The sequence below is a fragment of the Rhea pennata genome, chromosome 9 (assembly GCF_028389875.1).
Source record: "Rhea pennata isolate bPtePen1 chromosome 9, bPtePen1.pri, whole genome shotgun sequence".
NCBI lineage: Eukaryota > Metazoa > Chordata > Aves > Rheiformes > Rheidae > Rhea > Rhea pennata.
Window position 1 is genome coordinate 12,394,296 of NC_084671.1, and position 25,912 is coordinate 12,420,207.

Here is a 25,912-nt window from a genome sequence, read left to right on the forward strand (position 1 = left end):
AGTATCAGAAAGACAGGTCTTTCTCCTCCTTCTCACTTTCTCTTTTCCTCTCTGTTTTCTTATTTTTAGGTCATTTTTCTCTTTTAAGATAGTGTTATTCTGGAGCAAAGCCACAAATCTGCTAGTGAAATAGAGAGGCCATGTAAACTCCTTCATTAAGCAGTGTCTTTCACAGAGAGACCTTGTAGAGCTTTGCAAAACTTTGTAGATCCAGAGGGTCCCACTCAATTCGATGTTCTCCCCTGGTCCTTTCTGATCTCCCCCATACTAACAGGCCCAAAGCTGATCTACAGGGGACATGTAGGAAGATGACTAGATGATCTCTGGAGGTCCTTCGAATCTTACCATTCTATGGTTCTATGATTCTATGATTACCAAGTGACACTGCCGACTCTGCAACGCTCTGCACCCCAACACGTTACTCCTATTTGCTGTGCTGACATTGTTGTGTGGTGCAGCTCTGGGCTCAGCCTTTCTTACCCCAGCTGCAGACATGGGCTCCACTGTGTTCAGCAGTCATACCAGAACAAGGAAAGGGTGATAATCAGCCAAGCCCCTAAAGGAGCTATCCAGAAAAGCTTTACAATTTGTGATCAAAAAATGCCACTTTTATTTAAATCAAACATTTTTCAAAATATATCAATTTCAGCACAATATTGTCTAGGAGAAAAGGTTCAAATTGTCCTGTATGCACATGCCGGCACAAGATGATTTCCATTTTTCATCTCTTTTTATTCAAAAAGAAAACTCAGAGTTTATAAGATATATTTAACTCATATCATTTTAAAGGTCAATGTAAAGCAAAACTTTTGCATTCACTAAAACTAAACATTTCTACTGAAAAAAAGAATTAAAAGATAATAAAATTGGGAAATTTAAAAATTTTGGATTAAGGCTGCTTCAGAACTTAAAAGAAAAAAAAATGAATTTGTGGAATTTCCATGAAACAAAATATGAGGTTCCCACATGGCTCTATTACTTATGGGCTGACACAAAGAACATAGCAAATCTAGGTTCAGATCCCTTTTATCCTGATTTGGGTTGGAGATTGGAACCTCTCTTTCCTGCAAAAAAAATACTATTTATCTGTCATGTGCCTTTCTCATTAGCTCCTACTTGAATAGTTTCACTTCCCAGAAATACTTAAATAGAACAGATCTGTTAGACTTTGCCTGGAGCCTGCTTAAAGCAGTGTCCCTCTGGCAGTGTATTTTTCCCTGCCTTGGCCTGACTCAATTTAGGCAGCTAATGATGAAGATGACATTGCTCTCATTAAATGAAGCTTGCCAGATAGTCTTGGAGAAAAAATGTCTCTTGATATGTAGTTTCTTTTCTAGCCTCTGCTCATTTCTCCTGTTTCATCTGCCTCAACCCTCCTGGCTCAGCAGAAAATCTCCCTGCCTGTGTCCATCTTCCTGGTGCTACAAAGCCTGACTTACCACCGAGGAGATCTGCTGTCTCTCTTCTGTGGGTGGACCTCACCAAGCCTAGTTCCGGGTACTGAGGTTTTCCTGCATTTATAGGAGCTGGTGACAATGGTATTTTATTATTAGAAAATCTTCTATTTTCCAGCCCAGGTAAATTCACCGCTGACTTTTGCAACAAAACATGTACAATTTCTCCATTGCACAACAGGCAGACAAATAATCAACAGACAATTTATCACAAATCTCTTGGTTCAGTCTTATAATTTGTGAGTCTTGTATCATGTAAATACATGTGAAAGCCTATTAGCTCCTTTGATCGTATTAACTTACCTCAGTGCACAATTAATTTGAAATCTTTGTCTGAAAAGCTCCGTATTAGTGCAAAATGAGAAGTGGGAGAGGAATTCAGCCTGTCTGAAGAAAATCACTTTTGAGAGGGTGAAAATTTTGTATGATTACATGACTCAGATGTAATTCTTGCTAGTCTGACATGGAAACCTGCTTAGACTGTCTCATAAAAATCTCTAGGACCCTGCCGAGCTCTCGGCTAGGCATGTCTTGGGGCTGACACTGCCCCGACTGTAGGTGGATGTTGGGTAAAAGAGTGTTAAAGTGTGGGGTGACAAATGGTGACAGGGTGAAAGCGAAGATGTCATGGGCTTGATATTAAAAAGATTGTAATCTGAATAGACACAAATATTCTAGGGAAAGCAGGGCTATGTTGTTCCCATTTTAAGGATCATATCAGTGGCTGGCACAACTATTGTCACTTAAACCCTGAGTTTCCAGTTTAGTATCATCTTTTATCCATGGAATAATCACTGTTCTCTCAGGGACCCAGTTTTATGTTCCTCAAAAATATATTGATCAATGTATGAAATGAAAGATTTTGGATACTGCAGATTTACCTTGACTGTTGATCATATCATGGGTGAAATTACTCCACAGGAGTACTTGTTTGGAAGGGATTACCAGCACATTTTCTGCAAACACTGCCTTACATTAACATTTTTGCAAGATATTCTGGATGCTTGCTATCCTTGAGAGTTCGGAATCTGGCCTCCGCTGGAACCAATCCTCTCTCCCACATGCACCATTCACCTGAAAAATTATCATTTTTAGCCTCCCCAATTAGATGAAAGGGTAGAGACAAAGATAGTGCTGCTTCTCCTTTACAGATCATGGGAATTATTGCTTTCCCCTTACAGATTTCTGCCTCTGCCTCGGTCTTACTGTTTCAAGGTGGTTGGAGCTGCAGCCTCCCAGGGGAGATATAAAACCCTTCAAAGTCACTTCTCACTTGTACAATAGCAACAGCATCTCTTATCAGTAAAGAATGTGTAAGTCGTAAAACACTCCATCTGAGCCAGCACAGCCAGGTTTCTAGTGTAATTAAATGTGAGGATCATTTACAGGGGGAAGGGGAGAAATCTAACCCTGTTCAACAGAGATATTCCAGAGGGAAGTGATGGAACTAATTAGCCATGTTATTTTCTTGTTGCTTTTGGGTCCTCTGTTTCATGTCAGATGTTTGATAGTGACTGTTGTCCAACCACCAGCAAAAGGAAACAAAGAACATCCTCTAAAGACTACCCTGGAAAGTTGGTTATACATTTTCTTCACCTGTAGAAGTCCTAGTGAGATCAGTGTCTATTTACACAGTTCCTTGCTCTACTGGTGCCACCAGAACACAGCAGTTCTTCCACTTGTTCATTTGTGTCTGGAAGTGCAGGATATGCTCTGGTCTTTCGGGAAAAAGTCCACTCCACACTGCTTGAAAAACCTGCTAAGTTTCTTCCTCAGCAATTCGAACTGTTGTCATAGCCATAGGTGACAGTCAGTCTACACAATTAAAGTGTTTTGTTTTTCAAGAAGGAGATGAAGGTAAAGACAAAAGAGCTACACATGCCACATGTTTTGTATTTGCACACAGCTGATTTAGTCCTTTGCAAAGATTTAAGCACAGCATCCAAGTTAAAGGGGTTCTTCTGACTCCAGCCGCCCTAAAGGACCTTGCTGGCAGAGGGACCTTGGTCCTGACATTATGCCTCTGAGTCCTCTCTGTTTTGTACTACTGAAGCACACTGATATCAACAGAGGAGAACGTGAGTCCTCTTGCAAACCTCACCAGAGCCTGGGCACTGTGCAGCTCTGGGAGGGGGAGTGGAAACAGTATCCCTCGGACAATTTAATCAGTGAGGAGACTAAGGGTATGAAAAATCTCACTTGAACATTGCCATGCTTCTCTCCGAACTGAGCTGAGTGATCCATATGTTTTCTGGCACAACTAGGGGCTGCTTACTAAATGAGGTAACAGCTAGGCACTTCCAGGCTTGTGATAATTTGGGGAATGGTAAATAAATAAATAGTTTATCAGCTGAATTGAGAGAAGAGGGGAAAATAGCAGAGAATGCAAGTACATGAGATACCTTTTCCTTGTTCATAATGATTGTCTGAGCAATGATAATTCAGGAGCAGCACTTTACCTCCACAACCATCAGAGATGATTTTCCAGTTAGCCAAACTTTCAGGTTGTCTCCCATGAGCTCTGTGGAGAACTTCTCACTGACACATTATGCAGTCTGTTTGTCATTTCCACCCTTTGAACTCATCCTGCTGCCTTCTCCTCCTTGAAAAAGCTCTGGGAGCAATGCTTGGGGGAATCCTGTATGCACTAGGCACAGGTTCATTCCAGATGTACTCTTGCACCCAGGAAAATGCCAGAAGGCTACTTTACAAACAGTTACGGAAATGAAGAATGAGTGAAGATAAAGGGAGCTCTACTCCTCATCTCCTGGAAGCTTGCCCAGAACGCTGGACCACTGCCAATGCTACTGGATCAACATGAGAGCCACCAGCATCAGGGACCGCCATGGCAAAGGGCCCAGGACTCTGTGCCAACAAGGGTCTGAATCAGGGAGAGGATCTTCTAGCCTCCATGCAGGGAGGCACCAGGCAGGCTCAATCAGTCTGTTGCTCAATCAGCTCCTATAGGTGCAGGAAAACCTGACTGCTCAGATGTAAACTGAAGAAACCCATCCAATTTCTCATCAGAGATTTGCTGGGTGCAATCTTTCGAACTATGCAAACAGAAGGTCAAAAGAAATGATGAGACTAGCATTTAGCTCCAAGATTTTATTAAGATCCCTTGCTTCTCTGTTGCTGGACTTTCCCTGACAAAAGACCAAGCTGCTACCAGATTTTCTCTGCCTTTTGTCCACCTGAGACTCAAGTGAATAAAATTCAAGTGACTGACTTTCACTTTTTCCTCTCTAAGGAATTAAGCCATCCATTCTCTGGGGACTCTGAGGAGGCCCTCTCCAGTGACATGCCTGGGCAGAGGAGCACCCAGACACTGCTGGGTGGCAGGATAAGAAATAGCCATAAGGAAGCAAATGTCACTCAGTAAAAAATACTGTATGGTTCTGTTAACCTTTAGCTTTCCAAAGAAACAGCTGCTGTGTGTGACAGGCTCAAAGGTCATTGCACTGGTATTCCCTGGAGATATTAGCACAGGGTCAGGATATCACTTGCATGGCTGGAATATGATCTGGCTTCATTGCTGCTGATCACTGATATGCGCATTAGCAATGCACAGGGGAATCTCCCAGGTTTGCTTTTCCTTGGGTACCAGCACTTATGTTTCCCAAGGATGCGATCATGCAAAGTGGCCTCTCAGCATGAGGCAAGTACCTGTTACTGAAGCACTTCGAAGCAAGCTGGGGGCTCTCATTATTTTCTGAGCCTGGTGACAGCACTATTGCTCCAACTGAGCCTGTTTCTTGTGCTTCCTAGGAGCTGACAGGAGTCCACCCACTCCCAGGCAGCAGGGAGAGCTGCTGAACAAACAACCCGCAGCTATGTTAACACCAGGCACTCCCGCAGGGCCCGGCTTGAGGCTTGATCGATGATTTGCTTTACAGATCAGGGCTGTATTCACACTACCAATAGCAGCTGTGTGAAGAGGGTCATTCTCTTCTGTGATAGTATCTTTGAGACCTAATCCTGGCTGGGCTTGTGCCAAAGATTAGCTCAGAGCCCATGGAGAACCGCGGAGAGCTTCTCTAACCCAGACAGCCTCTGTTAAAAGGATATCTGAAAGCAGATAAAAGTTGCAGAAAGCACCAAGAGGCAGCGAAAGCCCACAGCTATTAAGATCAGGGCTGTAGCTGAATTTCTGGTATTACCTTAAGGTATGCAAATCTTAATGAAGGCTTTCCCCACACCCCTCAGAGGGCTTTGGATCAAGTGCTGCAGGTCACTGATGAAGGGGACACCGCTGCTCTGCAGATCCTGGAGAGAAACAGTTTCTCTACTGGACTATTTGCCGTGGTGACATTTGGTCATATTTCTCTTGGTAAGAAACCCATTGTGAAGAACATTCCACAAACACTGTAATTCACAGCCCAGTAACAGCCAACAGTGGGATTGGAGGGAGAAGAGATTTTGGGAGAGGCACTGGAAAACCAGGCTACATGTGCTGGTATGCTAAAGGCCTCATTAATAAAAACTTAGCCTGAGCTTCTTGGACATAATTGTGTGCTTCGCAGTCGTGATGTTTTCTTTCAATGGGCTCCCAGAAATATGAGCCATGCCAGGTACCTCAAATGCTCTCAGATCTACGTATCGAGGTTCGTCGCAGATGAATTACCATATGTAATTGACATGATGGATAATGCAACATAGTATTGAACGAGGCCCTGGAGTCATTCAGGACCTAGATTTGCCCCTTTTGTTCAGACGGAAAATTAAATGGTTCTTAAAATAATAAATGTGCACCCTGGAGAGAAATACTCAGCTGCTCCCTCAAGAGGTGCTGTGCTGTGCTTGTGTTGAGCAAGGAGTAATGAAGGTAATTGAAAAGTTATTACTTTGGGGGGAAAATTATCTTAGCTTGTGTAGCATTACAAATGCACATGAGTGGTGAATCAACTCACGCTCTGCAACAGGGAGAATGGCCTTGCTTTTGAAAAACCAGGCCAGTAGATCTGGGGTCAGATTCTGCACAGCCCTGTGCTTTGTGCAGTAGTAAAGACCCTGAGCTAACCCCATACAAACCAGCTGTATGATGCTGTCTGATCAGAATAGGGTGTAAAATGCATAAGCTAATGCATATTACCCTGCAGGGGGGCAGGCTAAGACTTTTTCCAGCTGGGCAATGGAGAATAAGTCGTTAAGCTGCAGGAAACTAGTTGTGGAAAAAGCAGCATAAGTGCCATATGAGAGGCTCTGGCACTGGTCAGCCAACTGACATTACTGAATCAGATGAATAGCTCTGTGAAACTACCACTTCTTTGAGCCAGATGTCATTCACCTTCCTTTTGAGAAATTCCTATTCATTTGAGAGGGGCTGGAGGGAGACCACAAGAGTTTGGGCACGTTTTCTCGTGCTGCTATGAGCCTGTGGAGGACATCATGTTGACGGGTGGTCAGTAGGATAAAGGATGGGCTGCTGTTCAGAGAGACCTGGTGAGACAGGAGGAAGGGACCAAAGGGAGCCTAATGAATTTCACCAGCAAATGCATGCAGGGGAAGCAACTGCCCAGTGTGGGGGACAATTAGCTTGAAAATAGCTCCATCAAGAAGGAATGGGGGATGCTGGTGAACAATAAGCTGAAAATGAGTCTCTGGGCATTCTGGAAGTGAAGAAGGCTAAATGCACATAACGCTGCATCTGTAAGAGCATAATGAGGAATCAGGAAACGATCTTTCCCCTCTAGGTAACAGTCATGCTGTTACATCTGCTCCTGTGTTGAATTTTGGAATTTTCAGCAAAAGACAGATATGGGTTAGCTGGAGCAAGTCCAGCAGTCCACCAAGATAATTGAGCACTGGAACACAAGATGAATGAGGTGAAGCTGGGAGACTGGGTTTGTTCATCCTAAAGAAAAGGCCAAGAGGGATCTCACTGCTGTCTTCAGCTACCTACAAGGTAATTGGGAGTTGGAGCCAGATAGTTGTCAGAGGTGCACAGCAAAAGGACAAGAGATCATGGGTGCTAGATGCAGCAAGGAAAGTTCCAAGTGGATATAAGTCAAAAATATTCACAATGAGAGCAGTGCAGCCCTGGGAGGATCTCCAGCTTTGGAGATATTCAAACCGAGCTGGAAAAGGTCTGTAGCAATATGATCTAACTTTGAAGTTGACTCCTTTGTGCCAGGGATTGAACTAGAGACCTCGAGAGGTCCATTCTTACCTCAGTTATTCTAACCGAGATGTCTTAATTTGTAAAGGAAGAGGAAGAGAAAACTGCTGGTTCTGCAAAGGCAACAAGAGCTCCAGTTCTGCCTCACTGGTGGGCTGTCTCTCAGACTAAGTTACAGCTGACAAATCCTTTCTTGGTTGTGGTAAATGTGTAAAGGGGTTTTCAGCTCTCTCAGACCTTGCAACGACAGTAACTCTGCCCAGCTGCCACTCAGCAAGGGATGAGGGTTTCCTACGAGATGGCTCATTGATTCCTAGAGGTATTTCCAGAGACGGTGCAAGAACAGCTGTGTGCCCCTTCAGTGTGTAAATGGTCCCTGCTGCCCTTCAAACCCTGAAGAGAGAGGTGCAAGAGAAAAACAAAAGGTAAGATTTGCTCCCCAATGTCTGCCTTGGCCCTGGCCTGTCTTTGCAGGGAATTTCAAAGCAACACTTCAAAGGCTATGGGTTTTTCCTGTTTGTTTTTAAAAATTAACCCAAATGAAATATAGGTTTTCACATGTTGAGATTGTTTGTTTTTTAAAAAAGCTCTCAAATAATTAGAGCACTCAAAGTAAACAGGCTCTTCATGCATTATTACCTGATGTGTATTATGGCTCCATTAATGCACTGTGGCATTTCTGCCATTTTCTGTATTTCGAAATGTTTTAAAGATGGGACTTGAATCATCAACATTAATTGCCAGCAAAGCAGAAATGAACCTTCTAAAAAGGAAATCATTTTATAGCTCTAATTTGATTAAGTAGTAAAGCTCATTGTTTCCATTTTAGGTGGACAGTAAAAACCCAAGTAAAGTTAATATTTATTAATCTTAATGTGCGGGCTAGGTAATTACATTGCCGTTTGCAGCGGTGAGGAGTGCGTGACTCTCACTTGCTCTCTCACTGTATGTTTGCACACCCTTTAAGTAAACAGGAAAAAGAAGATGGTTGGGTGCTAATTAGAGAGAGGAAATTCTCTTTTCAAAGGGCTCCTGATTTTAATCATGTGCCCTGAACTATATATGCAGATAAGCAACTGTGTTTGGTGACAATGGCCAGAAAATAGGAGTGGGTGAGCAGCTATGGAAGGAACAGTGACATATGCCTGCAGAAACACACGTGTGTAGGTGTGCACATGCACACTCACACATACACACTCCCTGCATACTGCTCATTTCCCACACAGAAAGCAAGTCCAAAATATTTTTTTCTTTCCCCATTTTTTCTCCCTGTCCCTTTCCTTGCAGGCATTAGCTAATCCAGTTGAGATGTGAAACATCCAAATACCATGAGGAGCGCCAACACCATGGTCTTACCAGTGTGTGCTGTGGGACAGACATGTTAGGAGTATTGCTGGAAACTGAGTTTTGAGCTCAGGAACTTTTTGGGCTGCTGTCACTCTGTGCAGATGGTGTCAAAGGGACAGAACACAGGCACTGGCATTGCAGACAACTGCATTACTGGCTGGTGGAGATGAGAGACTGCAGACCAGCAGAGCTTTTGCAGCCAGTGAAGACCTGCTTCTCCTTGGCTGCTGGTTCAAGTCCACCTTGGCACCGCCATACCTGGAAATCTATGCCTCCAGTAGCTTTTCCTGTAAGATATCTGTGAATCTCTGCAGGCCAATCATTGTTTGAGCACTTGTCAATGTCTTTGTGCCTATATCCTGGTCTCTTCTGTAGGAAAGATACTTTTCTAGGGCAAATGTAGGTGCATATGTAGGAATAACAGGTTTAATTGGAAAAAAAAAAAATCATGATAATTGCCCAGGCAGGTAAGACCTGCCATTTTGCTAAGTCAGAACCACACACAGTATGGACAGCTTTCATACCTACCCCTGAGTCATGTCTCTAACTTGCCAGTGCCTGAATTGAGCCCGCTCCTAAGATGGGGCTTCAGCTTGCAAACTATGCTTTGCTGTTGATCATGTAATTCCTGGTCCTCTCAGGCCAAGAAAGGATCAGCACTGCAGCTCCACAAACCTGCCTCTCTGGCTGTGAGCAAGTACTAAACTGGTGACGCCTTTGACCTGACTTAATATAAGCTACTTCCAAAACTATTTGTGCCAGGCAGAGGATTCAGAAACTTTCTGGCCTCCTCTTATCTCACCCAGAGAAGGACAAAAGAGCCCCAGCAGATCACAAGTCTATCACTTGATTTCACTGCTACGCCAGCTCAGCATCTGGCAGAATTGACCCTCCTGCATCCTGCCTTTTAATTGCTGACTGATTGTAATATAGGATTTTATTTTCCCTATAATGACTCTTGGGGCCCCCAGATGTTCTCCTTGAGTGTGGTTGCGTCAGCATCAGACTGAATGACTGATACCAGCAATTTTTACAGCTTGAAAGAAGAGAAATATATGAAGGAGATTTAATTTAGCTCCAATATTGTGTCTTCATCTTCAAGACTCCACAAGAAAAAGACACCAAAAGGTTATTTTACGATGAGAGGAGAGAGAATTAGTCAGAGAGAGGGAGAGATCACTGAACTGGCTTTCTAATATCAGTTTATTACAAGGAACACAGCCACTTCACTGCTACTGTTAATTTAAACCAAGATGATTAAAAGCTGTAATTGCACCTTTTAAAATAAATGTCCACTATCTAGATTATTATATTTTTAATTAGTGTGGCTCTGTCTAATGTTTTTATCTAACTGATTTGTTTTTAGTGTATTTATTTATAATTCTTTGATCTTTCTGACCCTACTATCTCTTGAGTCTGCAGTTTGGTCATGATTCCAGCAACAGAAGAGGGAGTTTGACCTGAATCAGGAAAGAGCAGAAGGTACCAGGTCAGCTTTCCCTGAAGATATCTGTGCAGCTCACTCTCTCTCTTCTTCTCCTGGCCCACTGCTCTTTTGCTCTTTGCTCTTCCCCAGGGCTGTAGGGGAGGACAAATGGCTTAGAGGACTGGTTTTCTAACAGATAGGAGGGGGGAACATTGATTCCTACCCACTCTGTTTCTTCTGCAGTTTCTTACCTGGTCCTTACTTCGTTCTTCTAGGACACAGGCTATCATAAGCCTCACCAGTACACATCTGAGCACAAAGCACATTTCTAGGCCTTTCGCTTGTTCTTGACAAAGTTCAGACCAATGTGAGCATTGAGTAAAAGCCAAAATGAGAGTGAGGTAACCCACTGCATACCATTCTTTGACAGGGCAAGGAGGTGAAAGCAAGAATACCTTGTAGATCATAGTCTGATGTTCAGGGCACTCTCAATCGTTGCTCAGTGGTTGCATGGATGGGCACAGGTGAGAATACGCTAAGAATATTCAAGAGGTAGCTTGCTCTTACAGGACCCTGGGGTATCTTTGCTGATGTAGTTATCTCCTGTCATTAGCAATATCTGTAGGACAGGGATTATCACTTGCTCTGGCTTTGTGAAGCATCCACTGCAGGAGGCTTCTTACTGCTGACAAGGGCCCTGAGGCACTCTGTTAGCGTGATGCATCATGGCAAATATTCTGCCTGCCTGGCACATACTGTAAGGCTTTCAAACACTTGGCCTTCCCGTGTTTTCTACAGTTTCTTGAACACTCAAGGAATGGATCAGGCATTTAGTGTTACAGAATAGGATTCTGCCATTGTCTTCCGGCTGCAGCATGGTGTGTGAATGGGGTAGGCAAGGGGGTGGCCAAGGCTTTTCTTTTTTAATTAAAAATACAAGTTTGCCATGTTCATCAGGCAGTTGACTCGCTCTGCCTGAATCTGAAACATCGGAAATATTTTGTAATTGGTTGATTTATCCATTAGTAAATAAGGCTTGTAATTTAGTGAGCATCATTTAAGTGCTTACTATTACACAAGACACAAAGCAGGGGACATAAATCAAAGCGATTTCACATGAGAAATCAGAGTGCTCCTTGGGCAAAGTTAAAGAGATGTGCTTGGGATAATGCATTGGCATTCTGTGGACATCCACAGCAACTCTACTTTCTTAAACTCCTTTAGTTTGACAAACCTAAGTGGGTTTGAAATTCTCTGTCTTATTGATTTTACCTAAGAAAACAGAAATTGGTACAAAGCACTTTCTCTAATGAATTTCCTATTGCAGCCTTTGCCTTTGGTAGCCTCATAAAAACTGCCTTCATTGTAGAAATGCAGAAATGCTGTTTGAAAATCCTAGTGTCTTCAGGCAGCTCTCAGATAGGAGCCAGAGCACTGTTTGTCTGCTACACTGTTGGCCCTGAATGGCTTGATTGCTAGAAAAGTCTGTGCTGGAAGGACCCTTGCAGAGTCACCTGGGCAGTCAGCTCCCCTGTACTGTTTTGTGCCCTTTCGCACTGGGGGGGGGAGGGGGGGGGAAGGTTCAACATTGCCCCAAGTCCTCTATCTCCACCACCCTACTTTTTTAAAGCCTAAAAAGCTATGCTGCGCTGAGACATGTGATCATGAAGATCTTGAACTCTGGAAACAAGCAATTCTATAGCTGTTCCCAGGAAAGAGGCAGAACAGTATATGCATGACAGAAATGATGGGAAACAACTCTTCTGTCACTGGAAAAGCCGTGTCTTGTATGTGCTATTGTGCATCTCCTAGGCCCCTGCCTGCCCTGCTCTTCACTGCTATTTAAGGAAAGAATGTGGGCATTCCCGCAGAAAGAGGGCTGCAATGAGTGCAGATGGACATGTAAGTGGATGCAATGTGCAGGCATCCCGGGCAACACTCTCCCCTTTACTTGGATTGCATCTCTCCTGACCCGTCTCCTCTTTGGTTTGGAAAGTGTAACAATCCTCTGTTCTATTTAGGCTGCACCCTTCGGGAGCAGGTCAGGCTCTACTTGCTCACCAGAGGAGCCCAGATCTTAGCTTGAGGGACATTTTTCTAGGGGTGCACATGCTTTTAATGCTCCTTGTCCAAGTATTTCTTCCCCAGTGCTACCTTGCCCCCCTCTTGGCTGTTCAGAACAACAGCAACAGAGTGATCAACCAACATTTTGGACCAGCTCTTGGGATCTGCAAGTCTTGTGGATGCAGGTCCCAATATGCCATTTCACTGATAACCCACCTGATACTCATGATAGAGTTGTTTCTTTATTTTTTAGCCGTTCGTTTCATCTGCCTGTTGAGGAGTGTGATAAGGAGGCCAGTGATAAAATACCCAGCAGCTTGGCTCCTAGTTCTGGTGCTATTTCTGCTCGTGGTTCATGTCCTTAAGGATCTTGCTGTTGTGCAACTTTGGAAGGGAGAAAGAGGTATGACTTCCTCGTCCTCCAAGGGGAGCTGGCTGGCAGAGGGTCTATTGTGAACCATCATTTTCTCAAGCTCATGTTGCTGCTGCCTGTCGAATGTGGCATCCAAGTGGCATGATGGTGTCACCTCCTCCTCATTTGTGGTCCCTCCCAGGGTCACTGGTGGTCCAGGGGGAGATCCTTCCATATGAGGGGATACCCCTGAGGGAGGAGGAGAAATGTGCTGTCTGGTGTCTTGCTCTGCCTGGATGATGGCCAGGCCTTGCTTCACATAACTCTGCAAGAAGAGGGAGAGGTTTCCTAGGAAAGGCTCCAACTTTGCCTCAGGGCATTTTTTCTTATATTCATACAACTCCTCTAGACCTTCCCTTGAGCTTTCCTTGGAGCAAATCTTCTGGAAGATGCCCTCCAAAACATCATCTGCTTTGTCCTTTTCAAACTCTGAGGTTGCCTGGGGAACCTCCTTCCATGCCCCTACAGTTGTTTTGTTTGCAACTTGCTTGGCAATAGGTCTGATTGCCTTTCGTAGGTAGGCTTCTACCTCAGACTCAGCTGTGTCCTCAATCAGGGTGAGATGATCCAGGATCCCCATGCCTTTCAGCTTGCACAAAGTGTGCAGCAGAGTTTTCAGAGCCCGCAGTGGGAGTTTGTTTGTATACTGCCTCATTTTCTCGTCCGAGAGAGCCTTCATGAGTATGTGGATGTCCAGTAGGATTTCGTCCAGGTTGATGGTACTGATGGTGCCTGGGAGAAGTCGTGTAGTCCTCCACAGGCACTTGGCCAGTAGATCAGAGAACTTGTCTGTGCTGCCCTCAGTGGTCAGGTTGTCTTGGAGCAGCTTGAGCAAGGTGCGAAAGATCCTTGTTTGGTCAGATTTTTCCAAAATCCTCTTCAAGAGGAGATTAATGGACTGTATGAACTTCTGATCTTCCTCCAGATCCCCCACCAGGGAGTGTAGCATTAAGGTAATGAGATTGTGTATTACATCCTTAAGCACCTCAATAGAAGCCTCCTGGGCCAGTCTCTCCTCCTGGAAGAGAGACATCATGGCCTGGATGATGCAGCTACACAGCAGAATGACTTGGTCCTTTTCCATTTTCTCCTTTGCTTCCTTTTGCTGGTGGATAAACTTGAGTTGCTCGATGGTTGCTTCAAGGAACTCGTTAATATGTCCAGACATGGTCTCTACTTTGTCATTCCCTCTCAGGATCTGCTCAATTTTTACCATTGCCTGGATGCTGGTGTCAGTGTCACCACTGCTAATGTGACAAATAAGGGAATTAATGGTTAAGACGATGTTATGGCATGTGTTATCAGTGTCTGAGGAGATGGGCAGGGTCTGATATTCGGGGATGGTGTCTAGATGAATGATATTCTTCAGTTTAAAGCGATTGGATTTTTTGGTGACCAGCCTGCTCTCATGCTGATCTAGATCTGGTGGCAGCGTCTGTGGAGTCACGTCCACAGTATCCACATTTCCTCCTTGAGAGCAGGTCAGTTCAAGCTTTGAGGGTGCATCTCCTGCCTGCTGATAAGTGATTTCAGATCTTGTGGTTGAAGCCTGCTGAGATTTTTCACAGAGATGCTGTGCTGGAGAGACTGCTGGCTTAGTGGATGTCTGTTCTGCGATTTGTCCTAGCATCTTCATATGTTTTTCAGGAAGATTCCCAACCATTCTGAACATAGCTTCCCCATGAGTTTTGCAAACTAAAACCATAATGTTTAAGGCAGCACTGCAAACAGAACTGTTGTCATCTTTCAAAAAGGCAGCTATCCTCTTTAAGGCTTTGTCAGGGCTGGACTCACATATATTTAGGCCATAAACTTCAATGAGATAACCCACCTGCTCCAGGCATCCTGCCTGTTGCTTAGCATTCTTGGACTTGACCCCTTCCATGAGGAAGCCAAACACCTTGCTGGCTGGATAGACCAGGCATATCCTCTTCAGGACAGTGTGCACCAATTTGAGGACAGCTTCTTTTGACTCTCCCATCTTCATGATCAGATATGGAAATAAGTAAGAGGCCTCACTCTCCATCAACTGATACTTCTCTTGACTCAGCAAGGTTAGCAGCAAATCAAGGTACTCCAAGCTCTTTGTAAGCACCCATGTGTTGGTGTCAAAGAAACGCAGGGTGAGCCATTTTAGGATCAGATCCAAGCAGCTGATGACTCCTTCCTTCTCCTTCTCTAAATGCCTAGCCATTATGGACAAGGCTTTGATGTGGTGTGGGAAGCTGGAGTGAAACATTTCTACCTGAAGGTTATTGGACACACAGTTACTCATCTGAGCTTTCAGCTGCTCGACATACCTGTTGCTAGGAGCAGTGAAGTTCCACTTTAGTATTTTGCTGCCTTTTTCATCCTTCATTCTCTGCTCTTTCCCCCTGGGGATAATGATGAAGATGGGTTCCAGTTTACTGTCACCATCCTTCAGAGTGGACTTCATTTGTGCTTTCCCCTCAGCTATATCCTTGTCTTTCAGGACTACTCCTCCTGACTCAGGCTCTTTGGGACCCTGCTTCTCCTCTTCACTGCTTTTGGGTACTGACTCTTTAACTGGTGTTTGTGAAGAGAAGGTTTGTCCTGCAGGTGGTGTGGTTAGGACAGAGGGAAAGGTAGCTCCAGTGGTGACTCCAGGTTGTCTGGAAAGTGATTTAACAGGAGCAGGAGCAGAAGGTTTGGTTGATGGACTAGCATTGATATTCTCCAGTATCGCAAGTACATGGTCCTTTGCAGCTGCCTTCAGCTGGCTAGTGACTTCAGCCATCTTCTCAAAACCAAGGTGCATTAAGAAGAAAGGCAAGGCTGCCTGTGAGGCAGTCTGCACATACTCATTGCTGTCCTGCAAGCAGGAGTAGAGGTGAGGCACACACTGAAGCAGGTCTGAGGGAGCTGACTGGAGGGTGGGCAGTTGTTCAGCCAGCCACTGCACCAGCTCTTGCTTCTGGAAAATCAGTTCCTTCCCTAGATCCTCTGAAATGTCCTCTCTGTCCAGGCACTCCAATATATTGGTCTGTGCAGCCCAGGTGTTCACAGCAGCCAGGGCAGCAGCTCTCATGCTGCTTTTACTCTCCCTAAACAGAGTAATGAGGGGAAAGCCCAAGTCTTTCGTGTGTTGTTTGATGTTGGAGCCTATGGCTGTGAATAATTGCTGGAGGACCCTCAGGGCCAGCTGTACCAGAGTGGGATTGGAGTCACAGAGACAAGTCCTCAGAGCTTTTGGAAGCTCTCCTATGTTTGGCTGGATGAATCTGGCATCCTCAAGGATGTCTGCAACCTCTTCCAGGCCTTCCTTTTGCACCTCCCAGTTCTTTTCTTGCAGCTTTGATACCAGCTCTGATGTGATCCTGTCACGAATGTCTATGACCTCAGTCCTTCTGTGATCCCCTGGGACCTCCTGGGTCCTATCATCCAGGCATGGTGTGGGATTTGCACGACAGGGAATTGGTGGGATCTGCCCACGTACCTTCTCCAGCTCAGCGTTTATCTGGGGAAGAAGAGGCAAGTCTTCATTCTCTACCAGTGCTCTCAATGAGTCTCCCATGTACAGATAAATAACCCCCAGCAGGGTGATGGCTGATGTTCGCACATCTGGGTGAATAGCAGCAAGAGCAATCTTCAGGGTACTGATCAGCATTTTAACCTCCATCCCAACAAAGCCAAACTCCATAATTGCATTTGCCATCCAGTTCAAGATCATGGACTGAGTCCTGTAGTTATTCTGTGAGAAAGCCAATGACATAGCTCTCTTTGCAGTCCAAGGTAATGAACATGCTTCTGCTATAGCTGTCAAGGCTTCTTTTGCATTGTTGCTGCATAACACATCTCCCACCGTTTCTACCACATTTTCCAGGACAATTTGAGCAGATGTTCTGGAAAAGTTCCCTTTCTGGGCTAGCAAGGTGATAGTGTGAAGTTTCTTCTGTACTACTTGGAGCTTTGTCTCCTTTCTTCTCTGTGATAGCAATCTCACCAGGGCTTGGCAGGGTATCTTGCTTTTGCTCATCTCTCTAACAGTCTTCTGAAGAGTCTCCATACTGGAAATGCGCTCTTTCCAGTCACTGCTTTCCAAATGCTGCATGCAGGTTTCAGGCAGAACAGCTGCTGCTTTTTCCGCACACTCTTCTGCTGAGAGCTCCAGTTCAGACATGATGCTTGGGCCCAACTTTCTTATTTGCTGTTGGTCTCTATCCTTCTGGGGATGATCAGCCTTCCTTCCAAGGACTTAAATCAGAAGCAAGAGGGTATCATTGGGTGTTCTTTCCCCCACAGCATGTGGTGGAGATGGAAGTGCTGGGGCAGCAGCTTTGGGCCCCTCTTGGCAGGGTGTGTGATGTGCAGGCCAGGATGTGGCACCCACTGGCCATTGTGACCTCAGTGCCAGCCTGCTGACACCATGCTGGGGACCTACAGCAACTACATATGGTGGCAGAAGGTTTCCCATTGCTGTTGGGGCCCATCTCCTGGAGAATGAGGCCCACTGGTGTTCAGGGGAAAGTGCTGCTTTGCACACCCTGGCCACTCGGAACTGAGACTGCAAGAGGGAGCTGTTCCTTGCAGCCAGGAGCACGAGATATCAGCGCAGCATCGCATCCCACTGTCATTGCCTTCAGTGGGTTGTTTATTCTAGCTGTGTAAGATGCTGCCTTGTGATGTACTAATCAGTCTGGGAGTGCCTGGATTGGGCTGCAGCCCTCAGCCTAGCTCCAAGCTCTCACTGTCCGGAGAGTCAGGCATGGACAACTTGTATTCATCAGTCATGCCAATTTTGTTAAGCATAACACAACTCTTTGGCAGGGCAATCTCCCTGCAGCTCAGAACTTCAGCTTCCAGAAAACAGTGACTGCCACGCATTGTGTCCGAGTGTGACTGTGATGGGCTGTCCTGTTCCCTGATCCTTTAAATGGGCTCTTCCTTCTTCCCTCTGCCCCCACCATTCCTGATTAGACTGTGAGGTTTTGGAAAAACTAAGTGAATAAGGAGTTGTTTTGGTGGCTGAACAACAACAACAAAATTACCATGGGAAAAAAGATTCAGACGGAACCGATTTTTCAAAGGTTATCACAAGAATAAAAATCACTGGGTTTAATCCTAGATAAAACAGTTCACTTACTTTCATGTTATTTAACATTCTTTTAACCTATAAAAATTGACAAATTTGACATGGGAAACGGCATTTAGAAATGAAAATTTCCCTTAATTTGGGGGTGGGGGGGTGGAATCTTTGTCAGTGCAGCAGCATTGCCTGCTTCCTCTCACAACTCTGGCCCCCAAAACTGCTGCTCCAGGGAAAGCTCCTATTTGCAGAAGTTCTGCCTCCAGCCCCGCTCTCTGTGCTGGGGTGTAGTCAGGGGTCTGTACAGTCCCTGGCACAGAGGAGACCCTTTCTGTGTGGCTGCTCTTATAGACAGGGGTAGAGGCCGTTAATAGGACAATCTGTGCTCTTTGGCTCTCTCTGCTGGCTACAGTGCACCCCGTTCTTCAGTGTGTCCTCAACAGGGAGTCCTCCCACATTGCACCCTTTCAGCAACAGGAGATGGGGAACAGAGCAACAAATATAATATTTATTTTACAAATAAATATTGTATTTGAGCCTCTGGGAAGAATCGGAGGCAGTGATGAGCATAAGAAGTAAAATAGGAAAGAAAAGAGGCAGCAGTGAAAGTTTACAAAAAAGCCTCACAGATATGACAGCTCGTTTCCAAGAGTCTCAGCATCCATTTCTGCCTTAAACCCCAGTCCTGCGCAAAAGGACAGAGTTTCCTTGGAGGCAGAACACAGAGCTAGCACTGTATAAGGGAGCTGGGCAGAAAACCCTCTGCCTCAGGGGCACAGCAGCACCATGCTTATTACTGGAGTGTGAGATTTACTGACTTCTGCTCAGCCCCGAGGGGGACCTGCCTAACGAGGGTTGAGGTAGGAGCAACGGAGGCCTGGGGGCATCTCTCGACTCATCTCCAGGGATAGTTTTGTTGATGCAACAGGTCTCGATACAGGGAGAGTTTTCTTCCTTAGGGCACAGGAACATGGTAGACCGTGGGCTGCAAATGAGGACGACGTGGGGAGCAAAGGCATCAGGAGGGATGCTCTGAAGGTGTGCGCAGCACCACATCTCTGCCTCCCTGCTCCTACAGGGAACACAGGTGATGAACAAACTCTGCTTCTGAGTGCATCTTTTTGTTCTCTCTCATAGAATCTTTCCACAGGAGATATGGAGGGTCTTCGTGAAACTTTTTGTCAGCTGAATGACTTTCAGTTCCACTTATGTGAATTTCTTTGCCAGGGGATATTGGAAATCTTAGTTCATGGCACAAACTAGCCTTTTTTTTTTCTATCTGTATAAAGAAGAAATGAACTTGGTTGGTTTTTTTGAGATCCTGTTAATATTTTGCATTCTTTAAGTCATTTATAGGGTAAATCTCCTGAGGTATGGATCCAAAAAGTCTTATGAGGTACTCACAGCATCTGGCCAAACAGTTATTCTAGAGTATGTAATTAGGTGTTGACAAAAAGTACCAAATCATTCACTAATAAAACAAAGACGAAGGAGAAGAAAATGCTCAGTGTAGAGTAGTTTTCTTACATTATTTTGGTGAGAAGCTGTCAAAGAATCAGAAGGTAGTCAGAGAGAAGGAAAGTACAGACTGTTCCTTTATCATAATAACTTTTATTGCCTAGGTATAGCTTTCACCCTGGTCAATAAACATCCTGCTGCTTTGTGTTCAGGGAATTAGGGCTTGGTTGCAGCAGTAAGTGCTTCTTTCCAAATCCCTGATACCAACCCATATAGGGGGAATAGAGATTACTCCAGTCCTCCTCAGAGGTGCTGGGAATTTGACAGGATCAAAGGGAAGAAGATTCTTGTGGTGAAAGCAGAGCCCTGTGAGTCCGAGATGCTCCTGGCAGCTGCAGATTAGAGCAATGGTGAATTGGTTCTAATGCTTGCTAGGAGCTACAAAGGCAGAATAAATGCAAAGACAGCATGGAGCCTCTTATGGTGCAAGATAGTCAGGCTTGAGGATCCAAGTCCAGGCTCTTGCTTTTTTCAGAGCAGCCCGCTCCAGGATTGTCTGAGAGCCCCATTCAGCACTGTGCTTGGTAATGAGACAGCAAAGCAATGGGATATGTCTGTTCTGAGCAGAGCCTTTTGGAGACTGGAAATATCCAGCTGTGCTCCAGCTTAGGATCTGTGCTCCTGGATATGGAAATGAGACAGGGCTGATTCTGAGGTTTCCTTTCTTGTGGTGGCTGTAGAAATAGCTAAAACAAGCCCAGGGGGATTCCTGGAAGTTCACGGGGAAGTATAACCACAAAAGCACTATTGTCAAAGAAAGCAGTTAGTGAGTGCAGCATGCACAAGGATGCGATGGACTTAGGGTCAGTGCCCCACTGTGAGTGTCTGACAGCAGCAATCCTTCCCCGGCTGCTTGGAACGGCAGCTCCCACTCGGCCTTTCCATTGCAGGGCTGTGATGGGAAGTAGGTGAGTCACCACATATACACTGAAGACAGCAGATCTCAGCTGAGAGGTACAACCAAAAGCAGAAATGTGATGCCAGAGTGAACCCAGGCTATGAAATGTAGACCCAAGAAGTATTTCTTATGGGCCGTAACAATGACCATTTCAACCTGTTTAGGTTTCGTGTTAAAAAAATAAATAAAATAATAAAAGACTGACCTGTTTCCTAGGATGAATGACCTTCCCTGGTGTCACTGCTAGGAGGATTTACTTCTGGGGAGGGCTGAAATTGTCACTGATTTCCCACTAGGGAATTTTCCAGGCCTTATACATTTTTTTTCCAATTTTCATTAAATGCAACCGTTTGCTCAGCATTTTCAAGACCTTTTATGGGGTTCCTCACAGACATTTCCCTGCACTGTCTCAGATGAATCACTGGGCTGAGGATACTTGCTGGAGCAGGGATTGATCTGGGTCTGCCAGTGACACCAAGTGCAACAGAAGAGATGAATCAGTTCTGCCTGTACATCACACCCCCTAACTACCCCCTCTCCCATTCAGTAAATGCTCAGCCAGGCCAATGCAGAAATCTCACTCAAAAACCTCACTTGAAAACTGCACTACTACACTGTGGCAGCTCTGACTCATGAGAGCTGACCCATACTTACAGGCTCTCATCCTGGATTTGATCTCACTTAGCAGAAGTCCTCCTGGTCCATGACACTGTACAGCGGCTCAGTTTTGTGGTTGTGTAGTCAGGGATCAAATATAGCTATTTAATCTTTTTAGTGCACAATTCCTATCTATCAAAGAGAAGCAATACATCTTGCTTTGTCTTTCTAGTCTTCTTAGCTCTGCAGGGCAAGACTGTCTCTTCCACCGTGTTTGGACAGCTACCAGCACCAGGGATGGCTGGGGCTGCTGCAATGCACTTATACATGGTGATTCTGTACCTTAATTCCCTGGAAGCTGTCTCCCCATCCTCCAGGAGCCCCAGAGTTGGCTGAAGCAGCAGGTTTGTATTTTTGCCTCTGAACTGAAGACATTCACTTTTACCTCCACCAATATATCTTCATTAAGCTTTGCAGACGCTGCTGTGTCGTGATGCCAGCTGCGTTCCTGAAGCAAGCTGGTGTTAGAGCGTGTGAATCACTCTGTATTTAGTTCCTGCTTGTGCTGGAGGGTGTTCTGCATTCCTATATATGATGGGATTCACTCCAACAATTGGCAGGTTTAACTCCCCTCAAAGCACTATTAGAACATAATGACCAAGAGGGAGAACCTCAGGCAAGTAGCAGCCTATTTATATCCCATGCAAGTGCATAGGACTCAGTGCATAAGAATACTTCAGCCCTTGGCACCTCCATCTCCTTTCAGCTCCTCCTGCTCCTGTCTTACAGCTGTTTCAGCACTGAAGAATCAGCTGGTTTTCCTGGAAGCTCCAGGGAACCTCTAGGACTGCTCCTCTCCACTCAAAGAGTCTGCCTCCGTACTGTCAAGGGTGTAAAAAGTGTGCCCAAAGCACCAGCCATCATGAATGTCTTCCCCTGACCCCCATACAGCTGAGAAAATCACCATGCCTTTCTCTAAGATCTCTGGGATCTCCCAGTCTGCAATGTGTCCAGCTCTGGGAAGAAAGGTAGTGCTGTTAATCCCACCACACATAGGGGACGGGAAGTTCAGGGACAGACCTGGGTGCTGAGTGCATCTCCCCAGATCACCCCGGGAGGCCCTAGCTCTGCTCTACTCTTCTTGCAAGGATGGGAGGAAAGGTGGGTCCTAGGAGCTACCATGAGGCTCTGATTTCCTCTTTGCTGTAGATCCTGCAGGGGAGAAAATCTGGCGGGGTCAGGTCCAGCACCTGCAGTGGCCCCTGCTGAAAGTTATCACTGACCTTAATGCTCACTCATGACCGAGTGGGGAACTGATGCTCCTGGAACAACCCGTGGCTCATGACATCTTTCCTTCCACAAGGTAGAGTGAAGAGGCAAGAAGAACCTCTGTCCCAAGTCTTGTCCCCATGCATTGCTGAGCTGCCTGGCCAGAACCCACCCTGCAGGATCCAGCAGAGCCAACAGGAGAGAGCTGGGGAGGAGCAGGATCATGTTACAGCAAAGCTTCTGCCTGTGCAGGAAGTCTCATCTTCCCCAGCAGTGGCCAGGTGGAATTGGGAGCCCCCAGCCCTGCTGAGGCACAGGCAGCTGTTGAGGGTGCTCTGCTCCAGTAGGAGAGGTCAACCCCGGTTCTGCCTCTAGTGCTCAGTGATGCTGGTGCCAGCAGCTCCCCTCCCCACACACATCCCCTGCAGCCTTTGCCTGCTGCTGTTTGGCTCAGCCCAGCTGAGTCCTGCTGCAAGTGAGCATGGCAAGGCTTGGATTTCTTCACTGGTGCCACTGCGACACCATCCCAGCAACAAGGGATCCACACAAAATATTCGTTAGGTTTACTCCCTAAGGATGAATTCTCATCAAAATGACATTTGTCTCGCATGCAGGATCATACTGTACATCTCTGTCTTGCTCGTGATTATGTGAGCCACAAACTGGCATGGCTAGAAAGAGACTTTCCGGAAAAGTTGAAGAATTTCTTTTCCATTGAGAAAAGCATCTCTTTTGACTGATGCCATCTCCTGCCCTTCCAGTGTTGACGTTAATGATAATATAGTGTGTAGGAAAGGTGCTGTAGCCAGTTTACTTGGTGGATAGAGGTCAACGGATATGGGTTTAACAGCCTGACTCTACAGGGATGCAAAACCTCCCCCCTGCATGGTAGGACAAAGGAAAACCTTCTGAAAGAGTTTTAGAAGCAGAGTTTGTCAGGGATGTTACATGACTAAAATATGTTATGAGAGAAAACATTTTTAGAGTTTGTAGCTGTGGAGTGCATAATGTAATGTGGAGTAAACTTGTACCACGAACCCTTTTTGGCTTCTCTGTTACTCATAGTACACAGCTGTGATTTATAACATTGTCTCTAGTGATGTGGGTAAATCCTCTAGACTGAAAGGAGGACAGAAGCACCAACATTGTGGGTTTGACTCAACCACAGTTATGAGCATTTTATGTTTAACATACCACTGTGCCTCTAGATCCCTTGGGAAAATCCCAGCAAAAAAACCTTCACTTTAAGAGATACTGTATGTGCATGTGTGTGCATGTGTACGGAGGCTGCACAGCTGTTTGCTGTTGCTGCCCAGAGATGGGTGGCATTTCAAAGAGAGGCATTTCAAAGAAGTGACCAAGTGACGTAGGTTTTCTCAGTGACTGACAACTCTCAGCATCACCATTTGAAACATAAACTTTATTGCAACAAAGAATTAAAAATAGTACATCTGAGAGAGTTGCAGAGTGCGTGTCATTAAAGAACTAGTCAGAAATCACAACTCAAGCAAATCGTGTACAATTGGAACAGAAAGTTTTATTAAAACACTTTGAAATCAAACTCAAATTTTCCTTGTTTAATTTCACCATAACCATGGATTGTGTATTTACAGTCTTCGCCTCTTGTGGTGAAGGTTCTGCTCAGGGTTGGGGACTAGGAGGAAGGCAGGAATGAATGGGGAGGAAAGGTGGGTTTCAAAAGCTAACAGGATGTGAATGTTTTCCAGAAGAAGTTCTTGCAGCCTGCTTTGCGTTCCCGGGGAGCCAAAGCAGGGTTTGAGTTCGCTGAACGCTCGAGCTCCAGTCTCACTTCGTCCTGCTCAGCGCCTCGGGACAAGTCCTCAGACTCCAGAGCTTCATTTTCTGTCTGGCTTGGTTCTGAGAGCAGTTCTGCCAAAAAGTACTTGGCCAGTTCCTTTGGGAAAAGAAAAAGAAAGATGAAGAGGAAAAGAGAGAGCACAGTTAGCCTTTGACTTTAGGGGACCCAGTGCTGCATCCCTCTAAAACACCTTTGTGCCAAGATTAGAGAAACACACAGCTCTCAAAGAAGAGGGAAGTCATATCTTTCCAAACACGGTTCAGAATGACAGCTGTTATACAGCAGCTGTGCCTCCAAAATAAGCTGTAGAAGATCACAAAGCACCTCTACCGTGCACTGACATCTACCTGGCTTTTCAAAGAAACCAATGTCCTGGCCGTGGCAGGGAAATAATTCACTCATGCACCACCCTGCCTCCTCTTCCTTGCCCCCTGGTCCTGCTCACTGCGCTGGCCTCAGCAAGGATGCCGTGAGGCTGAACCTTGCTGCTGATGTGACACGAGGCAGGTCTTTGGGAAAGCCATTTAAGGGGGAAGCGAGTGCAGGTCCCTGTGCTCACAAGTCAGGCTGAGCTGGGGGGGACCCTTTCCCTGGGGGCTGTTTTTCCTTTTATCCCTCCCAGCCCTGGCTGCCCCCTTGCCATGGCCCAAGACCCTCCCCACCTCCCCTCAGCAGCTGCCTTGATTCAGCGCTGTGGAGAATCCCCTGGAGCTCCACCAGGCTCTGCCCTTCACCCCCGCCCTGGCTGCTCCTTGGTCCCTCCAGCACCGAGCCGGGTCGGGGGGTCCCTGCCTGCCTCCAGCCCGCACGGTTCGGCTCCCTGCCCAGCAGCTCGGTGCCGACTTAGCCACAGCAGGGAGCAGTGCCTGCAGCCGGGAACCAGAGTCCGGCAGGGAGCTAGGGTCTGCAGCGGGGAGCTGGGGGGTCTGCAGTGGCTGTGCCGGGGTCTCCGGCGGGGTGCCCGGGAAGTGCCAGGCTCGGGGCGCCCGCAGCCCGCCCCGTCGCGGGGCTCTCACCTGCTTCCCGGCCGCGGCAGCCAGGGACTTCTGCAGGAACTGCCGGAGCCGGGGGTCCGAGGGGGCGGCCGAGACGGTGCCGAGGGCCAAGGCTAGGGAGAGCAGGGCCAGGGCGCACTGGAGGCGGCACGACAGCATCTCGCCGGCGGGTCGGGCGCGGAGAGGCGGCGGCGGGGAGGCGCTGGCGGCTCCGCGGCGGCTCCGGCTCCGGCTCCGGCGTTGGGGATCTCCGGGCCGCCCGGCCGCCTTTATAAACCCTTCTCCTGACGTCAAGGCGGGGGCGCCCCCCTCGCCCCGCGCCGCCGGGGGGTGGGTCCCTGCCCGGGGCCGGGGATGCTCCGCTCAGCCGAGGGGCCGGCCCGGCGCCCACGGTGCCCCCCAGGAGCCCCCCGGCTTTGAATTGCCGCCCCCGCAGGGGTGGGGTGGGGGGTGGCTGGTCCCCGACCCTGCTCTCCGCCCCCCCGTCCCCGTCCCCGTCCCCATCCCCAGCCGCAAGCGGTGACGGGGGAGTCCTGGCTGTGCGCAGCCCTCACCGGCAGTCTGATTGCTCAGTGTGCCTCCTTCCTGGAGGGCTGGGTCCCCAGGGGCTCCAGTGCCAAAGCACCGACCTCTGCCTGGGCAGCCCACCCTGTCGGGTAAGAAATGTTTGCAGAATCCAAAAAACTGCAAACGGCCCCCAAAGATCCTCTTGAGGGGGCATTGGCTACCTAGTCTAGCAGGGAGTGAGGGCAGTTGAGTTGCCCTTGATCTGTTCTGCCTCTTGGGCCCCTGCAGGGCTCTTGGGCACCAGCCCTTGCCCAGACCACCCAGGCCAGCTCTGCCACTGCCATTGGGGCAGCTCCACCTGCAGCCCACAGCCTGGCTGGAGAGTGTCCGGCTCTGCGATATCTTTGCTGCTCAGGAAGGTAGTGCCAAACAGATGCCTCA

At 46.9% G+C, this 25,912-nt stretch overlaps 2 protein-coding genes across 2 annotated transcripts; both read right to left on the minus strand.

Moving 5' to 3' along the window:
• Positions 1–12,762: 12,762 nt before the first annotated feature.
• On the minus strand, positions 12,763–16,962 carry LOC134144260 (cytoskeleton-associated protein 5-like). Its single transcript, XM_062583045.1, has one exon. The coding sequence runs from the start codon at positions 16,960–16,962 to the stop codon at positions 12,763–12,765; it is 4,200 nt and encodes a 1,399-aa protein (XP_062439029.1).
• A 6,844-nt stretch (positions 16,963–23,806) lies between these two features.
• Positions 23,807–25,123, minus strand: SST (somatostatin). The gene is made up of 2 exons (XM_062583141.1): positions 24,986–25,123; positions 23,807–24,065 (listed from the first exon to the last, which is right to left on the minus strand). Exons 1-2 carry the CDS (start codon positions 25,121–25,123, stop codon positions 23,853–23,855), a joined length of 351 nt encoding a protein of 116 aa, XP_062439125.1. The 3' UTR covers positions 23,807–23,852.
• Between the last annotated feature and the right edge of the window lie 789 nt (positions 25,124–25,912).